The following is a 24,473-nucleotide window of genomic DNA, read 5'->3' on the forward strand; positions in this document are numbered from 1 at the left end:
CTTAGAAAAAGTATTATTATTTTATTTTCATTAAATACAAGTTTAAAATAACTATGTTTGTTTGTTTGTTTCTTTATTTTTTTCTTCAGGTGCACCTGAAATCGATGTGCCACCAGAATATACAGAAGTGGTAAAATATAAAGCAGGAACTTCAGTTACATTAAAACTAGGCATCTCAGGAAAGCCTGTACCTACAATTGAATGGTTCAAAAATGGCAATGAGGTACAAACCAGTGCACTACTCTCAATGGAAAACACAACAGAATTTGCTTCTATACTCATCAAGGATGCAACCCGACTCAACAGTGGAACTTATGAATTAAAACTGAAGAATGCCATGGGTTCAGCATCAGCCCATGTTAGAGTACAAATACTTGGTATGTCTTGAGATATGACTGTACTACATTATTAAACAGTAATCTACTAATAAATACTTACATCTGATTTCTTGCACCTTCCACAGACAAGCCAGGACCCCCAAGTGGACCTATACAGTTTAAGACAGTCACTGCTGAAAAGATTACAGTAATGTGGGACCCTCCAGCAGATGATGGTGGTGCACCTGTAACACACTATGTTGTTGAAAAGCGGGAGACAAGTCGGGTTGTATGGTCTTTAATTTCTGAAAAACTGGAGGGGTGTATTGTAACTACAACAAAACTCATCAAAGGAAATGAGTATGTGTTCCGTGTCCGTGGTGTGAACAAGTTTGGAGTTGGTGATTCACTGGAGTCTGAACCAGTTATAGCCAAAAATTCGTTTGGTAAGAAACATTTAAAATAGCTAATAGAACCGAATCATCTTGTGTATTATTTGTACATGGTATTGATCAACTAATATATATGTATTTTTATTTCAGTTGCACCTGGACCACCTAGTGTACCAGAAGTCACAATGATAACCAAGAATTCTATGACTGTTGTCTGGAATAGGCCCACTGTTGATGGAGGCAATGAAATATCAGGATATTTTCTTGAGAAACGTGACAAGAAAAGTCTTAGTTGGTTCAAGGTTACTAAAGAAACCATTCGTGACACCAGACAGAAAGTAACAGGTCTGACTGAAAATAGCGAATATCATTTCAGAGTTTGTGCTGTCAATGCAGCTGGACAAGGTCCATTCTCTGAAGCTTCTGACTTCTACAAAGCTGCAGATCCTGTTGGTAAGAGACAATCTGCAATATATCTAATTGGTTAGAGATCAATGGACAGCGAGCAATTAGGGTGGCTTGCATAAATGTAACTGAGACAGATTTATTTTTTTCCTTTTTATTATTAATATGTTTTTGATATTTTTTTTCTTAAACTATAACTTACAGATAAACCAGGCTCACCAACAAAGTTGAGGGTTGTGGATACAACGAAGACATCTGTCACCCTTGGCTGGATTAAACCTGCCTATGATGGAGGAAGTCCAGTTACAAGCTATGTGGTTGAGAAAAGGGAGGGTGAAGAGCAAGAATGGACTGTAGTCAGCACTAAAGGAGAAGTGAGAACGACTGAGTATGTTGTATCCCACCTTCAGCCAAGTGTTAATTATTATTTCCGTGTGTCTGCTATAAATTCTGCTGGACAAGGAGAGCCTATTGAAATGACAGAACCTGTTCAAGCTAAAGATATTCTTGGTACTGTACCTTTCAGTGACTTACCACTTTTCTGTGTTTTGATTTTTCAAAGCATTTTTTATTTTATATTCCAAATATGCATTATTCATTTTTATTTATTTCCACAGTGGCACCAGAAATCGATCTGGATGTTGCCCTCCGGACCTCTATCGTTGCTAAAGCAGGTGAAGATGTGCAAATAACAATTCCATTCAAAGGAAGACCTCCTCCAACTGTCACATGGAGAAAAGGTGACAAGAATCTTGGGACTGATGAAAGATATATCATCCAGAACACAGAATCATCTACGTTACTTACTATTCCTCAAGTTACTCGAAATGATACAGGAAAATATGTTCTTACAATTGAAAATGGAGTTGGAGAACCGAAATCGTCATTTGTGAATGTAAAAGTACTTGACACACCATCTGCCTGCCAGAAGCTACAGCTTAAGCATGTTTCTCGTGGAACAGTTACACTAGTATGGGAGCCACCTCTCATTAATGGTGGTTCTGAAATAACAAATTATGTTGTGGAAAAAAGAGATGCTGCAAAGAGGGCCTGGTCAACTGTAACAACAAAGTGTTCTCATACCACTTTTAAGCTAACTAACCTGTCAGAAAAGACTGCATTCTTCTTCCGTGTTCTTGCTGAAAATGAAATTGGACTGGGTGAACCTTGTGAGACGTCTGAACCAGTGAAAGCTGCAGACGTACCTGGACCTATAAAAGACCTAGCCATGAAAGATTCTACAAAGACGTCTGTTAAACTGCAGTGGAGCAAACCTGACTATGACGGTGGTAGCATTATATCAGACTATGTTATTGAAAAGAAGCTGCAGGAAGAAAAAGAATGGACATATGCAGGCACAAGCAAGAGCTGTGAATTTGAAGTTGAAAAACTTAAAGAACTTTCTGTCATGGAATTCAGAGTTTTTGCAAAAAATGAAAAGGGCATGAGTGATAGTGTTATGGTTGGACCCATTACAGTGAAAGAACATACAATAACACCTGAAGCTGACCTTTCTGACATTCCTGGAGGTCAAATTGCTGTAAGAATTGGACATAACCTGCATATTGAATTGCCCTATAAAGGTAAACCTAAGCCATCAATGAGCTGGCTCAAGGACAACCTCCCTCTTAAAGAAACTGAACAGCTTCGTTTCAAGAAAACTGAAAACAAGATAACCTTAAGTATCAAGAATGTGAAAAAGGAACACGGCGGCAAATATACTTTGATTCTTGATAATGTCATCTGCAGAAAAACATTTCCAATCACTGTCATCACTCTTGGTCCTCCATCTAAGCCAAAAGGACCTTTAAGACTAGATGAAATCAAAGCAGATAGTGTAGTTTTGTCATGGGAAGCTCCTGAAGATGATGGTGGAGGAGAAATTACTGGCTACAGTATCGAGAAAAGAGAAACTTCACAAATGAACTGGAAGCTGGTGTGCTCGAGTGCTGCTAGAACAACTTTCAAAGTACCAAACCTTGTTAAGGACACTGAATATCAGTTTAGAGTTCGTGCGGAAAACAGATACGGAGTAAGCCCACCTCTTGTCTCAGCAGACGTTGTGGCAAAGCATCAATTTAGACCACCAGGTGCCCCAGGCAAGCCTGTTGTATACAATGTAACTGCTGATGGAATGACCATAGCTTGGGATGCTCCTGTTTATGATGGCGGCTCGGAGATTATTGGATACCATGTTGAAAAGAAGGAAAGAAACAGTATTTTGTGGCAGAAGGTTAATGTTGCATTAATATCTAACAGAGAATACAGAATTACTGGACTGCTTGAAGGCCTGGATTACCAGTTCCAAGTATATGCAGAAAACACTGCTGGTCTAAGCCGAGCTAGTGAACCAAGCAAGTTTACTTTGGCAGTTTCTCCAGTAGGTGAGTGAATGACCAGTCACACTTCACCCAAGAAAATTCTGGTTCTGTAGACTATGGTGAACAGTAATAGAAATAAATTATTTTATTTTATTTTTCCAGACCCACCTGGTACTCCTGATTACATTGATGTCACCAGGGAAACAGTCACTCTTAAATGGACCCCCCCACTGCGTGATGGAGGCAGTAAGATTGTGGCCTACAGTATTGAGAAGCGGCAAGGAAGTGAAGACCGTTGGCTCCGATGCAACTTTACTGATGTCAGTGAATGCCAATATACAGTTACAGGACTCAGTCCAGGTGACCGATATGAATTCAGAGTTCTTGCAAGAAATGCTGTTGGCACAATTAGCCCACCTTCACAGTCTTCAGGCTATATCATGACCAGAGATGAAAATGGTAAGATTTCTTAATATGATTGTATTTGGGTACTGAAGCCAACTAGAGCTTCTGGAAGATGTGGGCCAAAGTGGGAGGAATCCATGACTGCTCTTCCAGCCAACTCAGAATCACTTCTGTTTGAGTGCAAGATGGGAGGAGCTAAATTTAAGACCTAAATCTTGTAGACATAGGTAACCAATTGCTATATTAGAGTAAAGCAGTAATTTTTTATTCAATGTACTAATAGACTTCTTTTTGTCTTATAAATAGAATTTTGCTGGGATTTATTTGAAAATGAAATATCATCCTACAATATGTTTTGATGTAGTTATGGTTTTGTTACTCTGTGGCAACTTTAACAGTTCATATCATGTACTCTCGGACTTGGCAGAGATAGTTATTCTGGATGGTGGCCCTGTAGTTTTCCTTTCCAAAGTTTCTGATGATTGTGACCTTCAGGAAGGTATCCAGAGTAATTTAAACCTGTCCAGGGAAATAAGAGTTTCCAGATACTTTTGCTTAAAGTCATGGCACTCCACATGTGTTGGATAAGAAGCAACAGAAAAGTTGGAAAGGAATAATAGACTAATAATCTGATGCACTGAGTAATTTAGAAATGAAAATTTGACTCAGCTTAACATGCTGTAACAACAAACATTAATGTATTTCACCTATGGTAATCCGCTGCACGGATTGCTAACAGGAAAAATAAGTTTACAGGTCATAATTCTTTATACAACAATCGTTTATAATTACTGTGTTTAAAATAGTATCAGGAAAAATTACTTAGCTATATGAGAATTGATTTATGTTTTCCTTTTTTAGTTGCTCCAACAATTGAATTTGGCCCTGAGCACTTTGAAGGCCTTACTGTTAAAGCTGGAGAGAGCATTAGACTTAAAGCTTTAATCAAAGGACGTCCAGTACCTAAGGTGACATGGTTTAAAGATGGTAAGGAGATTGAAAAAACAATGAGTATAGAAATAACTACAGCTATTGGATATAGCACAATTTTCATTAGAGATGCAACTCGGGATCATCGTGGAGTGTACACAGTAGAAGCCAAAAATGCATCAGGAACTAAACGAGAAGATATTACATTCAGAATACAAGGTACTGCACCAAACACTTTCAGTCTCTATTTTTTTTTAATAGAATTTTAATCTAAGTGCCAGCAAATTTTAATTCTAAACCTTTAATTTTGCAGATACACCAGGAAAAGTTGGTGGACCAATACGATTCACAAACATTACTGGAGAAAAAGTGACATTATGGTGGGAACCTCCCACTAATGATGGTTGTGCTTCTATTTCCCACTACATAATTGAAAAACGTGAAACCAGCAGGATTGCTTGGGCATTAGTTGAAGACAAGTGTGAAGCTTGCAGCTACACTGCACTTAAATTAATAAAGGGCAATGAGTATCAGTTCCGTGTCTCTGCAGTAAACAAATTTGGAGTTGGCAGACCACTGGAGTCTGATCCAGTTACAGCACAAATACCTTACAGTAAGTTTCCGTCTCATTCTGTAGAAGTAACTGTTGAGTTAACATTTTGCATTTCTAATGATGTTTTTCTTTTTATTTTTATTTTAGCTCTTCCTGATGCCCCAGGAACTCCAGAGCCCACGAATGTAACAGGAGACAGTATCACACTCACATGGGCAAGACCAAATTCAGATGGTGGAAGTGAGATAAATGAGTATATTCTAGAAAGGAGAGAAAAGAAGAGCATGCGCTGGGTTAAAGTATCCAGTAAGAGGCCCATTGCTGAGAACAGATACAGAGTAACTGGCCTTATTGAAGGCAATGAGTATGAATTTCGTGTCATGGCTGAAAATGCTGCAGGAGTTGGACCTCCAAGTGATGCTTCAAAGCTGATTAAATGTAGAGAACCCGTGAGCCCACCAAGTGCTCCTAATGTTGTAAAGGTGACAGATACATCAAAGACTAGTGTAAGCTTAGAGTGGACCAAGCCAGTTTTTGATGGAGGTATGGAAATAATTGGGTACATTATTGAGATGTGCAAAGCTGACCTAGAAGCGTGGCAGAAAGTCAATGCGGAGACCGTTCTTGCTACTAAATATACTGTTGTTGATTTGGAGGCAGGAGAACACTATAAATTCAGAGTTAGTGCTGTCAATGGTGCTGGAAAAGGAGAAAGCTGTGAAGTTCCTGCTTCAGTCCAAACTGTGGACAGGCTTTCTGCACCTGAAATTGATATTGATGCAAACTTCAAGCAGACTCATATTGTACGAGCAGGTGCAAGCATTCGTCTGTTTATTGCCTTCTCTGGAAAGCCTGTTCCTACTGCTGTGTGGTCCAAAGCAGATGCAAATCTTAGCTTGCGTGCTGACATTCAAACAACTGATTCATTCAGCACATTGACTGTGGAGGAATGCAATAGAAATGATGCTGGCAAGTATGTCTTTACTGTGGAAAACAACAGTGGAAGTAAGTCAATTACATTCACTGTCAAAGTTTTGGACACTCCTGGTCCACCTGGTCCTATTACATTTAAGGATGTGACTCGAGGATCTATTACTTTAATGTGGGATGCTCCTGTTTTGGATGGAGGTTCACATATCCATCACTACATTGTGGAAAAACGGGAAGCAAGCCGTCGTAGCTGGCAAGTGGTGAGTTCAAAATGCACTCGACAAATCTTTAAGGTCACTGATCTAGCAGAAGGTGTCCCGTATTACTACCGAGTGTCGGCAGAAAATGAATATGGTGTAGGTGAACCCTGTGAACTGACGGAACCAATTATAGCCACTGAAGAACCTGCTCCACCTAAGAGACTAGATATTGTTGATACAACTAAATCTTCTGTAGTTTTAGCATGGCTTAAACCTGACCATGATGGTGGTAGTCGTGTTACTGGATACCTTCTTGAAATGAAACAAAAAGGATCTGACTACTGGATTGAAGCTGGTCAAACAAAACAACTTACTTTCACTGTTGAAGGCCTGGTGGAGAACACTGAATATGAGTTCCGGGTCAAGGCCAGGAATGATGCTGGCTACAGTGAGCCAAGAGAAGCTTTCTCTTCTGTTATCATTAAGGAGCCACAAATTGAACCAACAGCAGATCTCAGTGAAATAAGCAGACAGCTCATAACATGCAAGGCTGGAAGCACCTTTACTATTGATATACCTATTAGTGGCCGCCCAGCTCCAAAAGTGACATGGAAACTTGAGGAGATGAGGTTGAAGGAAACTGAGAGAGTGACCATCAAGACAACAAAAGACAGAACAACACTTACTGTAAAGGACAGTATGAGAGGTGACTCTGGGAAGTACTACCTCACACTTGAAAATACCGCTGGTGTGAAAACATTTACTGTCACAGTGGTAGTCATAGGAAGGCCAGGTCCAGTCACTGGCCCAATTGAAATATCATCTGTCTCTTCTGAATCCTGTGTGCTGACCTGGAAAGAACCTGAAGATGATGGTGGCAGTGACATTACAAACTACATTGTAGAGAAACGTGAATCTGGAACAACAGCATGGCAACTGGTAAATTCCAGTGTAAAACGTACACAGATCAAAGTCACTCATCTTACAAAATACCAGGAGTACAGTTTTCGAATAAGCTCAGAAAACAGATTTGGTGTCAGCAAACCCCTTGAATCAAAAACTGTGGTAGCTGAGCATCCATTTGGTAAGTGAAACTTTTTTAAAATCTGTTGTTTTCCTCAGACTACTGTAAGTATTTGTAACAACTAACGTTTTCCTCACCTCCAATTTGTGTTTAGTTCCACCAAGCCCACCCTCAAGGCCAGAAGTCTATTCTGTGTCTGCAACTGCCATGGCAATTCGCTGGGAGGAACCCTATCATGATGGTGGCAGCAGAGTCATTGGATACTGGGTTGAAAAGAAGGAGCGCAACACTATTCTTTGGGTGAAGGAAAACAAAGTGCCATGCTGTGAATGCAACTACAAAGTCACAGGATTGGTGGAAGGCCTAGAATATCAATTCAGAACGTATGCTCTAAATGCTGCAGGTGTTAGCAAAGCTAGTGAAGCTTCCAGACCTGTAGTGGCTCAAAATCCAGTTGGTAAGTATTACTTTCAATAGTTGTTTTGTTAATTAAGTTCAAAGAGAATTACATTTCTCATTTTTTGTTTTATTTCTCCAGATCCACCAGGAAGACCAGAAGTAACAGATGTCACCAGATCTACAGTTTCCCTGAGCTGGTCAGCACCACTTTATGATGGTGGAAGTAAAATTATTGGATATATTATAGAGCGTAAACCATATAATGAATCTGGTGATGGACGCTGGCTGAAATGCAATTATACCATTGTCTCAGAAAACTTTTTTACCGTGACAGCTCTTAGTGAAGATGAAGCATATGAATTCCGTGTACTAGCAAAGAATGCTGCTGGTGTGATTAGCAAAGGATCTGAATCAACTGGTGCTGTCATTTGCAAAGATGAATACTGTAAGAAATACTCATTTGGAACAATTAAAAAAATAATGTTCCATTTTTAATACTGTCATGTAATTTGTTTTTAATCTCTTTTTTTTATTTATTTATGACAGCACCACCAAAGGCTGAACTCGATGCTAGATTGCAGGGAGAAGTTGTGACCATTAGGGCTGGATCTGATCTTGTTCTGGATGCAGCTGTTGGTGGGAAACCAGAACCAAAAGTCTTCTGGTCCAAAGGTGACAGGGAACTGGACCTATGTGAAAAGATCTCTCTGCAATACACCAGCAAACGAGCCATTGCAATTATCAAGTTCTGTGACAGAAGTGATAGTGGAAAATATACTCTAACAGTTAAAAATGCCAGTGGGACAAAACAAATTTCTGTTCTTGTCAAAGTGCTTGGTATGTATTCCATGATTAATATTCTTATATAATATACTAAAAAAAAAAAAAAAAAGGCAAAAAAAAAAAAAAAAGCATTATTTTAAATAAGAGTGAGAATTTTTTCTTAGCTGCTAATAACAATACCTATTTTCACCTCTACTCAGATTCACCAGGTCCATGCTCAGGCAAAATCACAGTTAGCAGAGTAACAGAAGAGAAATGTACTCTGGCATGGAACATTCCTGAGGAAGACGGAGGTGCACAAATCACTCACTACATCGTAGAAAGGCGTGAAACCAGCAGACTTCACTGGGTTATTGTTGAGGCTGAATGCCAGACATTATCATGTGTGGTAACAAAACTTATTAAAAATAATGAGTACATCTTCCGCGTCAGAGCTGTCAACAAATATGGGCCAGGTGTTCCAATTGAAACAGAACCCGTCATTGCCAGGAATGCTTTCAGTGAGTGTTAATACCTTCCATCCTGTGTCAGAATGTGTGGAATGTTTCTCATAGATTTTAAAAAAATGGTAAAACTTCTTTTTTTTTTTCACATTAAAAAAAAAAAAAAAGCTATCCCAACGCAGCCTGGTGCTCCTGAAGAAGTGAGTGTTGGCAAGGAACACATCATTATTCAGTGGACAAAACCAGAATCAGATGGTGGCAGTGAGATTAAGGACTATCTTGTAGACAAACGCGAAAGGAAAAGTCTGCGCTGGACACGAGTGAACAGAGATTACACAATTTATGATACCAGACTGAAAGTCACTGGTCTTATGGAAGGAAGCCAGTACCAGTTCCGTGTCACTGCAGTGAATGCTGCTGGAAACAGTGAGCCTAGTGAAGCTTCACAATACATGTTATGCAAAGAGCCATCATGTAAGTTGCCACATTTAAAATATATTTTTATAAATATATTTAATATAAAATATGTAAAAAATATTTTAATATAAAATACATAAACTGTGAAATGTTCCCTGCACCAATATGAAATATATTTTCTTTTTCAAAGATACTCCTGCACCACCTTCAGCTCCAAGAGTTGTGGATACTACCATGCACAGCATAAGTTTAGCGTGGTCAAAGCCCACATATGATGGTGGTGCTGACATCTTAGGCTATGTTCTTGAAATGAAAGAAGAAGGTACTGAACAGTGGTACCGACCACATACAACTCCCACTCTGAGGAATGCTGAGTTCACCGTAATTGGCCTTAAAACAAACCAGAAATACCAATTCAGAGTTGCTGCTACAAACGTGAATGGTATGAGCGAATTTAGTGAATCTTCAGCAGAAATAGAACCTGTGGAAAGAATAGGTAATTTGAAAACTCAGTGTGTATTTTAAGGAATAATTATGTTTTCCTTCAAAACTACTAAAAGATTAATTTGTTTTGTTTCTTACACCCCTTCATCAGAAATACCTGAGCTTGAGCTTGCTGATGATCTGAGGAAAACAGTAACAGTGAGAGCTGGTGGCTCCCTGCGCCTAATGGTCTCTGTGTCTGGCAGACCTGCTCCTGTAATCACATGGAGCAAGCAGGGTGTTGACCTTGTAAGTCGAGCTATTATTGATACTACCGACAGTTACACTCTACTTATTGTGGATAAAGTTAATCGGTATGATGCTGGAAAATACATCATTGAGGCTGAAAATCAATCAGGAAAAAAATCAGCGACTATTTCTGTAAAAGTGTATGGTAAGTACTGCTACAGTTATGTAGAGGTATGACACCACTCATAGTGCATGTTGCGTGGGAGTAAAAAACTAAGTTATTTCCAAAGGAATTTTGCAGTTTAAATAACATGAGAATGTTTGGGAATTCAAAGAAACAATTCAACACAGAGGAAAATAAGTAGTTTTAAAAAGCTCTGCTAGTTTATAAATCAAATTCAAATGTTGTTTTTCCTCTTTTTTTTTTATTCAGAAGTAAATCATTGACCAGAAGAGGAAGGGATCCAGAAGAAAAAAAAATAATTTGTTGTTGTTGTTGTTTTAGATACACCTGGTCCACCAGCTGCAGTGAGAATTAAGGAAGTATCAAAAGATTCTGTGACACTTACTTGGGATATTCCAACCATTGATGGTGGAGCCCCGGTCAGCAATTATATAATTGAGAAACGTGAAGCTTCCATGAGAGCTTACAAGACTGTCACTACCAAATGCAGCAAGACATTTTATAGAGTTACTGGACTTCTAGAAGGAGCATTGTATTATTTCAGGGTACTGCCAGAAAATATTTATGGCATTGGTGAAGCTTGTGAGACATCTGACGCAATACTAGTATCTGATGTACCCATGGTACCACAAAAACTTGAAGTGATTGATACCACTAAGTCAACTGTGACTCTTGCATGGGAGAAACCACCACATGATGGTGGAAGCAGACTGACTGGCTATGTTATTGAGGCCAGCAAAGCTGGAACAGAAAGATGGTTGAAGGTAGTGACAGTGAAGCCTACTGTTTATGAACATACAATTATCTCTCTCAATGAAGGTGAACAGTACTTGTTCAGGGTCAGAGCACAGAATCAGAAGGGTGTGTCAGAACCACGAGAGATTGTCACAGCAGTGACAGTACAGGACCAAAAAGGTAGGTATCTACGATTAAAAATAACAGCTGACACCAAATGAATGTGGTATTTATAAAATGGATACCAAAAATATCAATGCTTTTCTTTTCTTAGTTCTGCCAACAATTGACCTTGCTGGAATACCTCAGAAAACAATTCATGTACCTGCTGGAAAGCCCATTGAATTAGCTATTCCAATTGAAGGACGGCCACCTCCAGCTGCATCTTGGTTCTTGGCTGGTTCTAAACTAAAAGAATCAGAACGCATCAAAATGGAGACTGTTGCCAAAATGGCTAAATTAACTGTCCGTGAGACCACTATACATGACACTGGCGAGTATACACTTGAACTGAAGAACACAACTGGAACAGTTACTGATACAATAAAAGTTATAATCCTTGGTAAGAACTTTTGAAAGTAATTGTCCATGATCTTTAACTGTCTGAACTTTGTCACCAGTTATATGATTCTTTTTCTCAACATTATTTTTTGGCCTTTAAATTTATTTATTTTTCCATAGACAAACCTGGACCACCTGTTGGACCTATCCGAATTGATGAAATTGATTCAAATTATGTTACCATCTCCTGGGAGCCACCTGAGCTGGATGGTGGAGCTACACTTAGTGGCTATGTGGTAGAACAGCGTGATGCTCACCGTCCTGGATGGCTGCCAGTCTCGGAGTCAGTAACCAGGACAACATACAAGTTCACCAGGCTTGTTGAAGGTGCAGAATATGTATTCCGTGTGGCTGCTACAAACCGCTTTGGAATTGGATCTTATCTGCAGTCTGAAATTATAGAATGCAAGAGTAGAATTCGTAAGTCTACCTTTAAAAATATAAAAATATATATGTACATGGGCTTATGTAGCCACACAAAAATACAATTTTCTAGATGTAACTACCTCTTTTTTCAAATAGTATACATCATCATGCACAGTAGTCTTGTTATACTTCCAGGGAACAATGCCATACACAAGCCTGTGCAGGTATTATAGATGCATTGCACAGAACCTGGACAGTAAACTTGGATTTTATACTCAGGTCTACAGTTGACCTTGAAAAATTGCTTTCCCCCATTATAAAAGCAGGATTATTTCACTGATCTAGTTTCTAAACTACTTTGGTATCTGCTGATAAAAAGAATTTGATAAGACATTGATATTTTCTTGTTCTACATACTATGTTGCATATTTCTATGTGTAGAACCATCAGGTGCTTTCTTCACTAATTCTGTGTTTTCTTTTTACAGGTATTCCTGGCCCTCCTGGCACTCCAGAAGTGTTTGATGTCTCTCGAGATGGCATGACATTAACTTGGTATCCTCCAGAAGATGATGGTGATTCACAGATTACTGGTTATATTGTGGAACGCAAAGAAGTTAGAGCAGATAGATGGATCCGTGTAAATAAAGTTCCAGTTACCATGACTCGTTACCGTTCCACTGGGTTGGTTGAAGGATTAGAATATGAACACCGGGTCACAGCAATCAATGCCAGAGGTGCTGGGAAACCCAGCCGTCCTTCCAAGACTGCCATTGCCAGGGATCCAATTGGTAAGTAATTTCCTATATAGATTAAGCACATGATAGCAGAATAGAAATGATCCTACTAGAAGTCACTCTTTTTTGTAATTTGGAAATTTATCTGGCTATGAAAATGAATGACTGGAGGAAACCAAGGAAAACATTAGTGAAAATCTTTCATTCCAAGTTGCCCTATATAAATCCTATTATGACTTAATACAGATCATATGCTAGAAGTTAGCATTTGTTATGTTTTTTAAATGTTCATTAAAAAAATTCTCACTGAGCCTCTTCCCCCAACCCCCCAATCTCATCTTCTCTTCCAGCACCTCCAGGTAAACCTCAGAATCCAAGAGTCACTGATACTACAAGAACATCTGTCTCCCTGGCTTGGAGTCCACCAGAAGATGAAGGTGGTTCTAAAGTTACTGGCTACTTAATTGAGATGCAGAAGGTTGATCAATTTGAATGGACCAAATGCAATACTACTCCAACCAAGATTCGTGAATATACCTTGACACATCTCCCCCAAGGCGCAGAGTACAGATTCCGTGTGCTAGCCTGTAATGCTGGTGGGCCAGGAGAACCTGCTGAAGTGCCAGGAACAGTCAAAATAACAGAAATGCTTGGTAAGACACTTGTCTTAACTCCCATTGAAAGCTGTCCTAAAGACCTATTTGCCTAAAGAAGGCATATTATCTGTTAAACAGACATAGCATGACATGTTAATTTTCTTTCAGAATATCCTGACTATGAACTTGATGAAAAATACCAGGAAGGTCTTATGGTGAGACAAGGTGGAGTTATCAGGCTTACAATACCCATTAAGGGTAAGCCCATCCCAATATGCAAATGGACAAAAGAAGGACATGACATCAGCAAGAGGGCCATGATTGCAACTTCTGACACTCACACAGAACTCGTGATCAAAGATGCAGAAAGAGAAGATTCCGGCACCTATGATCTGGCACTTGAAAATAAGTGTGGCAAAAAAGCTGTGTATATTAAAGTCAGAGTGATTGGCATACCAAATCCACCAGAAGGACCACTTGAGTATGATGATATACAAGCTCGTTCTGTCAGAGTAAGCTGGAGACCTCCTACAGATGATGGTGGTGCAGATATACTAGGTTATATTGTTGAGAGACGAGAAGTACCAAAGACTGCCTGGTACACTGTTGACTCTAGAGTAAAAGGGACTTCATTAGTAGTGAAAGGGCTGAAAGAAAATGTGGAGTATCATTTCCGTGTTTCTGCAGAAAACCATTTTGGTATTAGCAAATCTCTCAAATCTGAAGAACCAGCCATACCAAAGACACCTCTAAGTAAGTCCCCATTTTATATTTTTAGAATATATTTTTTACTACTGTTTGCTTACTACAGTATGGTTCTAAAAGTGCCATAGTCTATGCAAATGTTTTAATGCTATCATTATTATTATATATATATTATAATGCTATCATTACTTTTGTTGTCATCATTATTAACAGATCCTCCAGAGCCTCCAAACAACCCACCTGAGGTACTTGATGTCACAAAGAGTTCTGTTAACTTGTCCTGGTCCAGACCTAAAGATGACGGTGGTTCTCGTGTAACCGGCTACTACATTGAACGTAAAGAAACATCTACAGAAAAATGGGTCCGGCATAACAAAACACAGATCACCACTACAATGTACACGGTCACAGGACTTGTTCCAGATGCGGAATATCAGTTCCGTGTCATTGCTCAAAATGATATTGGTGAAAGTGAAGCAAGTCCTGCTTCTGAACCAGTAGTTTGCAAGGATCCATTTGGTAAGAAAATGTTTGCATTAACAATTAATTGCTTGTGTATAGCAATTTAGTGACATTCAAAAAGGAATTTAACTTCTGTATATACTGCAATTTTCAGATAAACCAAGCCAACCTGGAGAAATTGAGATCACTTCTATATTTAAAGACAGCATTACATTAGAATGGGAACGACCTGAAAGTGATGGTGGCAAAGAAATCCTTGGCTATTGGGTTGAGTATCGACAGTCCGGAGAAAGCACCTGGAAAAAATGCAATAAAGAACGGATCAAGGACAGACAGTTTACAGTAGGAGGTTTACTAGAGGCCACAGAATATGAATTCCGTGTTTTTGCAGAAAACCAGACTGGGCTCAGTAGACCTCGAAGGACTGCTATGGCCGTGAAAACTAAACTAACATGTAAGCAAAAAAAAAAAAAAAAAAAAAGTAATATTTACTGTGATATTGCCATGTTGTGTTTCATAAACCATGGTGCTGCATTTAATATGCTGTTTGCTTTACACGTTATTTGCCAACATGACTGTCCTACAGCACAGCCCAGTCATTCAGATATAAGAGGCACAATTTTAAATAAAGATTAAATTCCAGTACCATAGTAATAGAGGAACATTTCATCTTCATTATTTTTTTACTTTTCTTTCTTTTAGCTGGAGAAGCACCTGCCATAAGAAAAGAAATGCAGGATGTTACAACTAAACTGGGTGAAGCAGCTCAACTGACATGCCAGATTGTTGGGAGACCTCTTCCTGATATTAAATGGTATCGCTTTGGCAAAGAGCTGCTGCAAAGCCGAAAATATAAAATGTCATCTGATGGACGCAACCATACACTAACAGTAATAACAGATGAACAAGAGGATGAAGGTCTCTACACTTGTATGGCTACCAATGATGTCGGAGAAATTGAAACTAGTGGCAAGCTATTATTGCAGGCTCCTCCTCAGTTCCACCCAGGCTTTCCATTGAAAGAGAAATACTATGCAGGTGCAGGTGGCACCCTCCGCCTTCACGTTGTGTATATTGGCCGACCAGTACCAGCAATAACTTGGTTCCATGGCAACAAACCTCTGAGAGGATCAGAAACAGTTACTATTGAGAACACAGAACATTATACTCATCTTGCTATTAAGAATGTTCAACACAAGACTCATGCTGGGAAGTACAAAGTGCAACTCAGTAACACGTTTGGAACAGTTGACACTGTACTTAATGTGGAAATACAAGGTAATTTTATGTTCAGTATTTTTCTGGAATATTTTATGAAATATTAACTGGCAAAAGAATTGAAAATATGCTGCTTTTTTCTTTTACAGATAAGCCAGATAAACCAGTAGGACCTATCGTTATAGAGTCTATACTGAAGAACTCTGTGGTGATTAGCTGGAAACCACCAGAGGATGATGGAGGTGCTATGATAACAAACTACATCATAGAGAAACGTGAAGCCAAGGAAGGAACTGAATGGCAACTTGTTTCTTCAAGCATTTCAGGCACAACCTGTAGAATTGTTAACCTAACTGAAAATGCAGGCTATTATTTCCGTGTTTCTGCTCAGAATACATATGGCATTAGTGAAGCACTGGAGGTCTCATCAGTTGTTGTTATGAAGCCTCCATTTGGTAAGTGAACACCAAAATATCCAGTTGTGTATATCCCTATAATTACTAAGGCAAGCTCACTTAATCTTTGAATTGTTTTATTCTTTATAGAAAAACCAGGACAACCTGGTCAGCCAGTAGCAAGTGCTGTCACAAAGGATTCTTGTGTTGTCTCATGGAAGCCACCTGCAAGTGATGGAGGGGCAAAGATTAGAACTTACTATCTCGAGAAGCGTGAGAAAAAACAAAACAAGTGGATTTCTGTCACAACAGATGAAATTCGTGAAACCGTCTATTCTGTGAAAGATCTTATTGAAGGTCTTGAGTATGAGTTCCGTGTAAAATGTGAAAATCTAGGTGGTGAAAGCGAGTGGAGTGAGGTATCACAACCAGTCATTCCAAAATCTGATGTACCAATTCAAGCACCACATTTCAAAGAAGAACTAAGAAATCTGAATGTGAAATTTCAAGCTAACGCCACGTTTGTCTGCAAAGTCACTGGTCATCCTAAACCAATTGTCAAGTGGTACAGGCAGGGCAAGGAAATCATGCCAGATGGTGAAAAGATCAAAATACAGGAATTCAAGGGTGGATATCACCAGCTGGTCATAACTAACGTAACGGATGATGATGCCACAGTATATCAAGTTAGAGCTACCAACCAAGGAGGATCTGTGTCTGGCACTGCCTCTTTAGATGTTGAAGGTAATGAAGGATCTTTATTCCCAAGATCAATTATTTTTAAGTTTTGAATATTTAGATTATTGGTGCTCTTTTCAGGTGTGTTTGCTCAAGTGTTGTTTTTTCCTTCCTCTTTCCTTTCCAGTTCCTGCAAAGATTCACTTGCCCAAGAACCTGGAAGGCATGGGAGCTGTTCATGCCCTCCGAGGAGAAATAGTGAGCATCAAGATTCCATTCAGTGGCAAGCCACACCCCGTGATCACATGGCAGAAGGGACAAGATCTCATTGACACTAATGGACATTACCAAGTTATTGTTACACGATCATTCACATCTCTTGTTTTCCCAAATGGTGTTGACAGAAAAGATGCAGGGTTTTACATTGTTTGTGCCAAAAACAGATTTGGAATTGATCAAAAAACAGTTGAATTAGATGTGGCTGATGTGCCTGACCCACCAAGAGGTCTGAAGGTAACTGACGTCTCAAGGGATTCAGTTAACTTAACCTGGAATGAACCAGCTACAGATGGAGGAAGCAGAATCATAAACTACATTATTGAGAAACGTGCTACAACAGCAGAGAGATGGATTCGTGTTGCACAAGCTCGTGATACACGATACACAGTGGTGAACCTGTTTGGCAAGACCACCTACCAGTTCCGTGTAATTGCAGAAAACAAGTTTGGCCAAAGCCAGCCCTCTGAACCTACTGAACCAATTATAACAAAGGAAGATAAGACCAGAATAATGAACTATGATGAAGAAGTTGATGAAACCAGAGAAGTCACCACAGTTAAAGCAGCTCACTATTCTACAAAGGAACTCTATGACAAATACATGATTGCAGAAGAGCTTGGACGTGGGCAGTTTGGCATTACACACCGCTGTGTTGAGGCAGTTTCAAAAAAGACTTACCTGGCTAAGTTTGTCAAAGTAAAAGGTGCTGACCAAGTTTTGGTAAAGAAAGAAATTTCCATTCTAAACATTTCTAGGCACCGAAATATCCTATATCTTCATGAATCATTTGAGAGCCTGGAAGAATTGGTCATGATCTTTGAATTTATATCTGGAGTTGACATCTTTGAAAGAATCAGCACCGCTTCATTTGAACTGAATGAAAGAGAAATAGTGAGTTATGTACGGCAGGTCTGTGATGCACTAGAATTTTTACATCGCCACAGCATTGGACATTTTGATATCAGACCAGACAATATTATTTACTTCACAAGAAGAAGCTCAGTAATTAAAATTGTTGAATTTGGTCAAGCCAGACAATTGAAGCCTGGAGACAGCTTTAGACTTCAGTTCACTTCTCCTGAATATTATGCACCCGAAGTACATCATCATGATTTGGTCAGCACAGCGACTGACATGTGGTCAGTTGGTGCTCTAACATATATACTTCTCAGTGGCATTAATCCTTTCATTGCTGAAACAAACCAACAAGTTATTGAAAATATTCTAAATGCTGAATACAGCTTTGATGATGAAGCATTCAAAGATATAAGCATTGAGGCCATGGACTTCATTGATCGCCTACTAGTAAAGGAAAGAAAAGCTCGGATGACAGCTGCTGAAGCACTTAACCATGTGTGGCTAAAACAGCAAACAGAAAAGACCAGTACTAAAGCCATCAAGACCTTAAGACACAGGCGTTACTACCAATCTCTAGTAAAGAAGGAGTGGAACACAGTTGTGTCAGTAGCCCGCATTTCCTGTGGAGGTGCAATTAGATCTCAGAAAGGTGTAACAGTGGCTAAAGTTAAAGTTGCGCCAATAGACATTGGTCCTATTGCTGGGCAGATAAACCATAGTGTTGCAGAAGAGGGAGGGCATGCCAAATATGTATGTAGGATTGAAAACTATGATCAGTCCACACAAGTCACCTGGTACTTTGGTATGAGGCAATTAGAAAGCAATGAGAAATATGAAATCAAATATGAAGAAGGTGTGGCAACCATGTATGTCAAAGATGTTTCTAAATCAGATGATGGGACCTACAGATGCAAGGTTGTAAATGACTATGGTGAAGACAGCTCTTATGCAGAACTTTTTGTTAAAGGTGTGAGAGAAATTTCTGAGCACTACAGATGTAGAACTATTAGGAAAGTGAAACGCCGGGTTGATACAATGAGACTACTAGAGCGTCCACCAGAATTTACTCTGCCTTTGTATAATCGCACCGCATACATTGGAGAAAATGTCAGGTTTGGTGTAACTATAACAGTCCATCCAGAACCTCGTGTAACATGGTTCAAATCAGGCCAGAAAATCAAACCTGGTGATGATGATAAGAAGTATACTTTTGAATCAGACAAGGGTCTTTACCAACTTGTCATCAATAAAGTCACTGAAGAGGATGATGCTGAATATAGTATTGTGGCACGCAATAAATATGGGGAAGACAGCTGCAAAGCTAAGCTGACTGTAATTCCACATCCACCTCCAGCAGATGCTACACTAAGGCCGATGTTTAAAAGACTGCTGGCAAATGCTGAATGTCAAGAAGGCCAAAATGTCAGTTTTGAGATCAGGGTATCTGGTGTACCAAAACCAACACTGACATGGGAGAAAGATGGTCAACCTCTATCCTTTGGCCCTAACTTCGATATAATTCATGAAGGTTTAGATTACTATGCTTTGCACATCAGAGATACTTTACCAGAAGACAGCGGTTATTATAGAGTTACTGCTACAAACAGTGCTGGATCTACAAGCTGTCAAGCTTATCTAAAAGTTGAACGCTTGAAATATGTCAAACGTGAGTACAAGACTGAAGAAGAGCGGGAGAAGCATGTACAGAGGCAAATTGACAAAACCTTAAGAATGGCAGAAATCCTTTCTGGGGTTGAACCTGTTCCATTGACACAAACAGCACAAGAGGCTCTCAGAGAAGCTGCTATCTTATACAAACCAGCTGTCAGCACTAAGACTGTCAAAGGTGAATATGAAATTAAGAAAGAGGAGAAGAAGGAAGAAAGAAAACTTCGTATGCCATACGAGGTCCCAGAGCCTCGCAAACATGTGCGCACTACTATTGAAGAAGATCAGAACATTAAACACTTTGTGCCTCTGTCAGATATGAAGTGGTACAAGAGGCTGCGAGACCAGTATGAAATGCCAGGAAAACTTGAGAGAACTGTTCAGAAACGCCAGAAACGCATACGTCTTTCCAGGTGGGAACAGTTCTACGTGATGCCACTGCCACGCATTTCTGATCAGTATAAACCTAAATGGCGCATACCAAAGCTAACACAAGATGATCTTGAAACTGTGAGACCAGCACGTAGGCGTACCCCATCTCCAGATTATGAATTTTATTATAGACCAAGGAGGCGATCACTTGGTGACTTGTCTGATGAGGAATTACTCCTGCCAATTGATGACTATTTAGCCATGAAGAGAACTGAAGAGGAAAGACTGCGCCTTGAAGAAGAGCTTGAGTTAGGCTTTTCTGCTTCCCCACCAAGTAGGAGCCCCCCACGCTTTGAATTGTCTGCACTTCGGTATTCTACTGCGGGAGCACAGGTCAGTTCAGAGGAAGAAAGAAAAAGAGAGATGAGGTATTCAAGCTATCACATTCCAGTTAAAGCTGAAACCAGTGCAAGCTATGCAGAGCTTCGTCAGCGGCATGACAGGGCTGCCTACAGACCACCAAAACAAAAACAAAGAATAATGGATGAAAGAGAGGATGAAGAACTGCTTCGTCCAGTTGGCACTGCTCAACGACTGTCTGAGTACAAGAGTGAGTTGGAATATATGGCAGAAGAGGAAAAGAGCAGACTTAGGAGAAGGAGGGAAAGAGAAATAACTGAGATCACATCAGAAGAAGAAGAAGAAATAGAAATGGTGCAACATGTTCACAGGGAATTTTCACCTCCCTCTAGATTACTACGACGAAGAAGATCTCTTTCTCCAACTTACATTGAGTTGATGCGCCCTGTATCTGAATTAATTAGGCCCCGCTCACGGCCTCCTGAAGAAAGTGAGAGAAGATCCCCAACACCAGAGAGAACTCGACCTCGCTCACCTAGCCCAGTTTCTAGTGAAAGATCACTCTCTCGGTTTGAGAGGATGGCAAGATTTGATATATTTTCTCGATATGAGTCCATGAAATCTGCTTTGAAAACTCAGAAAACTATGGAAAGGAAATATGAAGTTCTAACTCAACAGCCTTTCACACTTGACCATGCTCCCCGCATCACCCTGAGAATGCGCTCACATCGGGTGCCGTGTGGCCATAATACCCGGTTCATTCTGAATGTCCAGTCAAAACCAACTGCTGAAGTGAAGTGGTACCACAATGGTATTGAGCTGCAAGAGAGCAGCAAGATACATTTCACTAATACCAGTGGGGTATTAACTCTGGAGATTCTTGACTGCCATATTGACGATAGTGGAACATACCGGGCGGTATGCACAAATTACAAAGGAGAATGTTCTGATTATGCAACATTAGATGTTACTGGAGGAGACTACACTACATACTCTTCCCAGCGGAGAGATGAAGAAGTACCAAGATCAATTTTACCTGACCTGACAAAAACAGAGGCATATGCAGTCTCCTCATTCAAGAAAGCATCTGCTACAGAAGCAAGTTCTTCAGTAAGAGAGGTCAAGTCAGAGATATCAGCAACAAGAGAATCACTTTCATCATATGAACACTATGCTTCTTCTGAAGAAAAAATCACTGCAGCAGAAGAAAAATCACTGGAAGAAAGGACTGTACACAAAGCATTTAAAAGCACTCTGCCAGCAACAATCCTTACAAAACCACGATCAATCACAGTTTCTGAAGGGGAGACTGCAAGATTTTCCTGTGACGTTGATGGTGAACCAGCACCAACAATAACATGGTTCCGTGCAGGTCAACCTATTGTTTCTTCAAGGCGCTTCCAAGTAACACGCACACAGTACAAGTCTACTTTTGAAATTTCCTTGGTCCAGATGTCAGATGAGGGGAGTTATACTGTTGTGGTGGAAAACTCAGAAGGAAGACAGGAAGCACACTTTACTTTGACCATTCAAAGAGCAAAAGTTCCTGAAAAAACAATTACATCACCTCCAAGAATCAAATCTCCTGAGCCCCGTGTAAAGTCTCCGGAACCAGTTAAGTCTCCAAAACGAGTGAAATCTCCCGAACCCATCAGTAGCCCTCCAAAAGCAAAGTCACCACCTGCAGACAAAACAGTACCAACAGAGAAAGTACAATTACCAACTGCTTCTCCTCCAAAGATAAAACAGCAGCTGAAAGCAGAAACTCTTGGAGATAAGGTAAAGTTGTCCTGTGCCGTTGAAAGCAGTGTTTTAACTGTCAGAGAAGTGGCTTGGTATAAGGATGGCAAAAAACTGAAAGAAGACCATCATTTCAAGTTTCATTACGCAGCAGATGGCACCTATGAGCTCAAAATCCATGACCTCATGGAATCTGATAAAGGAGAATACACCTGTGAAATTACTGGGGAAGGAGGCGTTTCAAAAACTAACTTCCAGTTTACTGGACAAGTATTTAAAAATATCCATTCCCAGATAAGAGGGGTATCATCTGAAACTCGTAAATCAGTTCAGAAAGAAGATGAAGTACTTACAGTTTCTACCCAGAAGAAATCATCAGTGGCAACTGAAGAAAAAGCAGTTCAAGAAGTCATTAAAAAGTCAATTGTTACTGAAGATGTCAAAGAATTGAAAGCAGAAATTAGAGCTTCAACTCAAATGACAGTGTCTGAAGGACAAAAAGTGACTTTGAAAGCCAGCATTCCTGGTGCCTGTGAAGTAAAATGGGTGCTGAATGGAATGGAGCTAAGAAATTCAGATGATTACAGATATGGTGTTTCTGGAAGTGATCACACACTAACTATCAAGAAGGCTAGCAATAAAGATGAAGGTATACTCACCTGTGAAGGTAAAACTGATGAGGGAATTATTAAATGCCAGTACATTCTTACCTTTTCTAAAGAGCGCTCAAATGAACCAGCATTTATCATGCAACCTAAGTCTCAAAATGTCAATGAAGGGCAAGATGTATTGTTCACCTGTGAAGTTTCTGGGGATCCTTCTCCTGAAATTGAGTGGTTTAAGAATAATCAACCTGTAAGTATTTGCTTAAGGTATTTACTTGAAAAATTAGAATTCTTCATAAATCTGATCTTAATGAAACATTTTTTTCCCTCCTCAGATTGCTGTTTCATCACACATCAGAGTAACTCGCTCTAAAAACATATATTCTCTTCAGATTCAAAATGCTGCAGTGAGTGACACTGGAAAATACACAGTCAAAGCTAAAAATTACCATGGGCAGTGCTCTGCTACAGCATCTTTGACTGTACTCCGTAAGTTTGTTCTCTGGGTCTTGTGTTCAGACTAATCAGGACTTTTTGCTGTGGTGCATCTACTAAAACGATTTTTGATTAAAAAAATACTCCGATAAAGTTGATACAGGTAGTTTAACAAGTTTCTATTTATTTTATATATTTATATGTCTACAAAACTAAAACAGCATTAGAAATCTTCCCACAGAGCACACAGATGCTCCATTACATCAATAGGTGAGTGTTAACAGAAAGCAGTGAACATTCCGTCTAGGAATTACCCTGTTACTAAGACCTTGGTCTGGCAAGTACTCTTTTCTCAATTGCTAACCAGAATCTGTTTTGGTAAAGTAATTCTGCATTTAAAAACTATTACAGTAACTTATCCATAACTGAACCAGGTTTAGGATTTTACTGTCTGTACAGGGACATCGCCATTTCTAGCACCAACAGGTTACTGTAGTTTGCTTGGATGAATGTGCTTGTTCTTAAAGGAAAGCTGCAGTGACCGATCTCTTCTGCTTTCTTTGATAGTTACAAAACAGTGCAGTGAAGTATAGAACTCACAATACCATACTTGTGAGAACTTGAAAATGTTTCACAACTTCTACAAATATGAACTGAACACACAATTTCTCGATGTCAAATTCTAATAATAGCTCTAATAGGAAATGCTATGTGATGACCTATTTCTTCTTAAGTATGTTTTTTCTTCAAGCTCATACATACTAGTAACAGTTCTGTTTCCTACTTGTTTCATTTACAAATTAGCGTTTGTAACTTGGACATCTTTAATCAAATGATTGTAAAGCATTTTATTCTCCACTGCAGTTTTCTATTGAAAGCAAACAATGCACTCTTCATTTCTCTGAAATTAACCATATAGACTGCATGACTTCTTTAGTTAATGCGATGTTATTGGTTTTTCTTCTATGTTTGCGATGCTCCCAGCTCTAATTGAAGAACCTCCAAAAGAGGTAGTATTGAAGACAAGTGGCGACGCAAGCATGCACGAAAGTTTTTCTTCTCAGTCATTTCAAATGGCTTCTTCTAAACAAGAGGCTTCATTCAGCAGTTTCAGCAGTAGCAGCATGACTGAAATGAAATTTGCGAGCATGTCTGCCAAAAGCATGTCCTCCATGAAAGAATCCTTTGTAGAGATGAGCTCCAGCAGTATTATGGGGAAATCTAGTGTGGCTCAACTGGAAAGTTCAACTAGTAAGATGCTTAAATCAGGTCTGAGAGGTGAGCAATACAATTATTGGTAGAGTTAGTGCTTTGAATATCCTGAAGTAG

The 24,473-nt window shown here is 39.5% G+C and overlaps 1 protein-coding gene across 1 annotated transcript in view; it reads left to right on the top strand.

Moving 5' to 3' along the window:
* The window catches only part of LOC309879566 (titin-like), a 246,514-nt gene that overhangs the window by 220,680 nt on the left and 1,361 nt on the right, over nucleotides 1–24,473 (top strand). Inside the window, exons 266-295 of the mRNA XM_082763383.1 lie at nucleotides 90–377; nucleotides 464–763; nucleotides 860–1,162; nucleotides 1,319–1,624; nucleotides 1,732–3,498; nucleotides 3,598–3,894; nucleotides 4,702–4,989; nucleotides 5,084–5,383; nucleotides 5,471–7,537; nucleotides 7,632–7,934; nucleotides 8,016–8,321; nucleotides 8,423–8,713; nucleotides 8,860–9,159; nucleotides 9,271–9,576; nucleotides 9,710–10,015; nucleotides 10,115–10,396; nucleotides 10,697–11,290; nucleotides 11,385–11,672; nucleotides 11,792–12,091; nucleotides 12,525–12,827; nucleotides 13,124–13,426; nucleotides 13,538–14,122; nucleotides 14,288–14,593; nucleotides 14,691–14,990; nucleotides 15,239–15,814; nucleotides 15,904–16,209; nucleotides 16,300–16,893; nucleotides 17,015–22,959; nucleotides 23,045–23,198; nucleotides 24,129–24,422. Of these exons, the coding sequence (XP_082619509.1) occupies nucleotides 90–377; nucleotides 464–763; nucleotides 860–1,162; nucleotides 1,319–1,624; nucleotides 1,732–3,498; nucleotides 3,598–3,894; nucleotides 4,702–4,989; nucleotides 5,084–5,383; nucleotides 5,471–7,537; nucleotides 7,632–7,934; nucleotides 8,016–8,321; nucleotides 8,423–8,713; nucleotides 8,860–9,159; nucleotides 9,271–9,576; nucleotides 9,710–10,015; nucleotides 10,115–10,396; nucleotides 10,697–11,290; nucleotides 11,385–11,672; nucleotides 11,792–12,091; nucleotides 12,525–12,827; nucleotides 13,124–13,426; nucleotides 13,538–14,122; nucleotides 14,288–14,593; nucleotides 14,691–14,990; nucleotides 15,239–15,814; nucleotides 15,904–16,209; nucleotides 16,300–16,893; nucleotides 17,015–22,959; nucleotides 23,045–23,198; nucleotides 24,129–24,422 (18,858 nt within the window). The remainder of the gene's footprint in view (nucleotides 1–89; nucleotides 378–463; nucleotides 764–859; nucleotides 1,163–1,318; nucleotides 1,625–1,731; nucleotides 3,499–3,597; nucleotides 3,895–4,701; nucleotides 4,990–5,083; nucleotides 5,384–5,470; nucleotides 7,538–7,631; nucleotides 7,935–8,015; nucleotides 8,322–8,422; nucleotides 8,714–8,859; nucleotides 9,160–9,270; nucleotides 9,577–9,709; nucleotides 10,016–10,114; nucleotides 10,397–10,696; nucleotides 11,291–11,384; nucleotides 11,673–11,791; nucleotides 12,092–12,524; nucleotides 12,828–13,123; nucleotides 13,427–13,537; nucleotides 14,123–14,287; nucleotides 14,594–14,690; nucleotides 14,991–15,238; nucleotides 15,815–15,903; nucleotides 16,210–16,299; nucleotides 16,894–17,014; nucleotides 22,960–23,044; nucleotides 23,199–24,128; nucleotides 24,423–24,473) is intronic.

This window comes from Aythya marila (assembly GCF_965140915.1).
Source record: "Aythya marila genome assembly, chromosome: 6".
Classification (NCBI taxonomy): Eukaryota; Metazoa; Chordata; class Aves; order Anseriformes; family Anatidae; genus Aythya; species Aythya marila.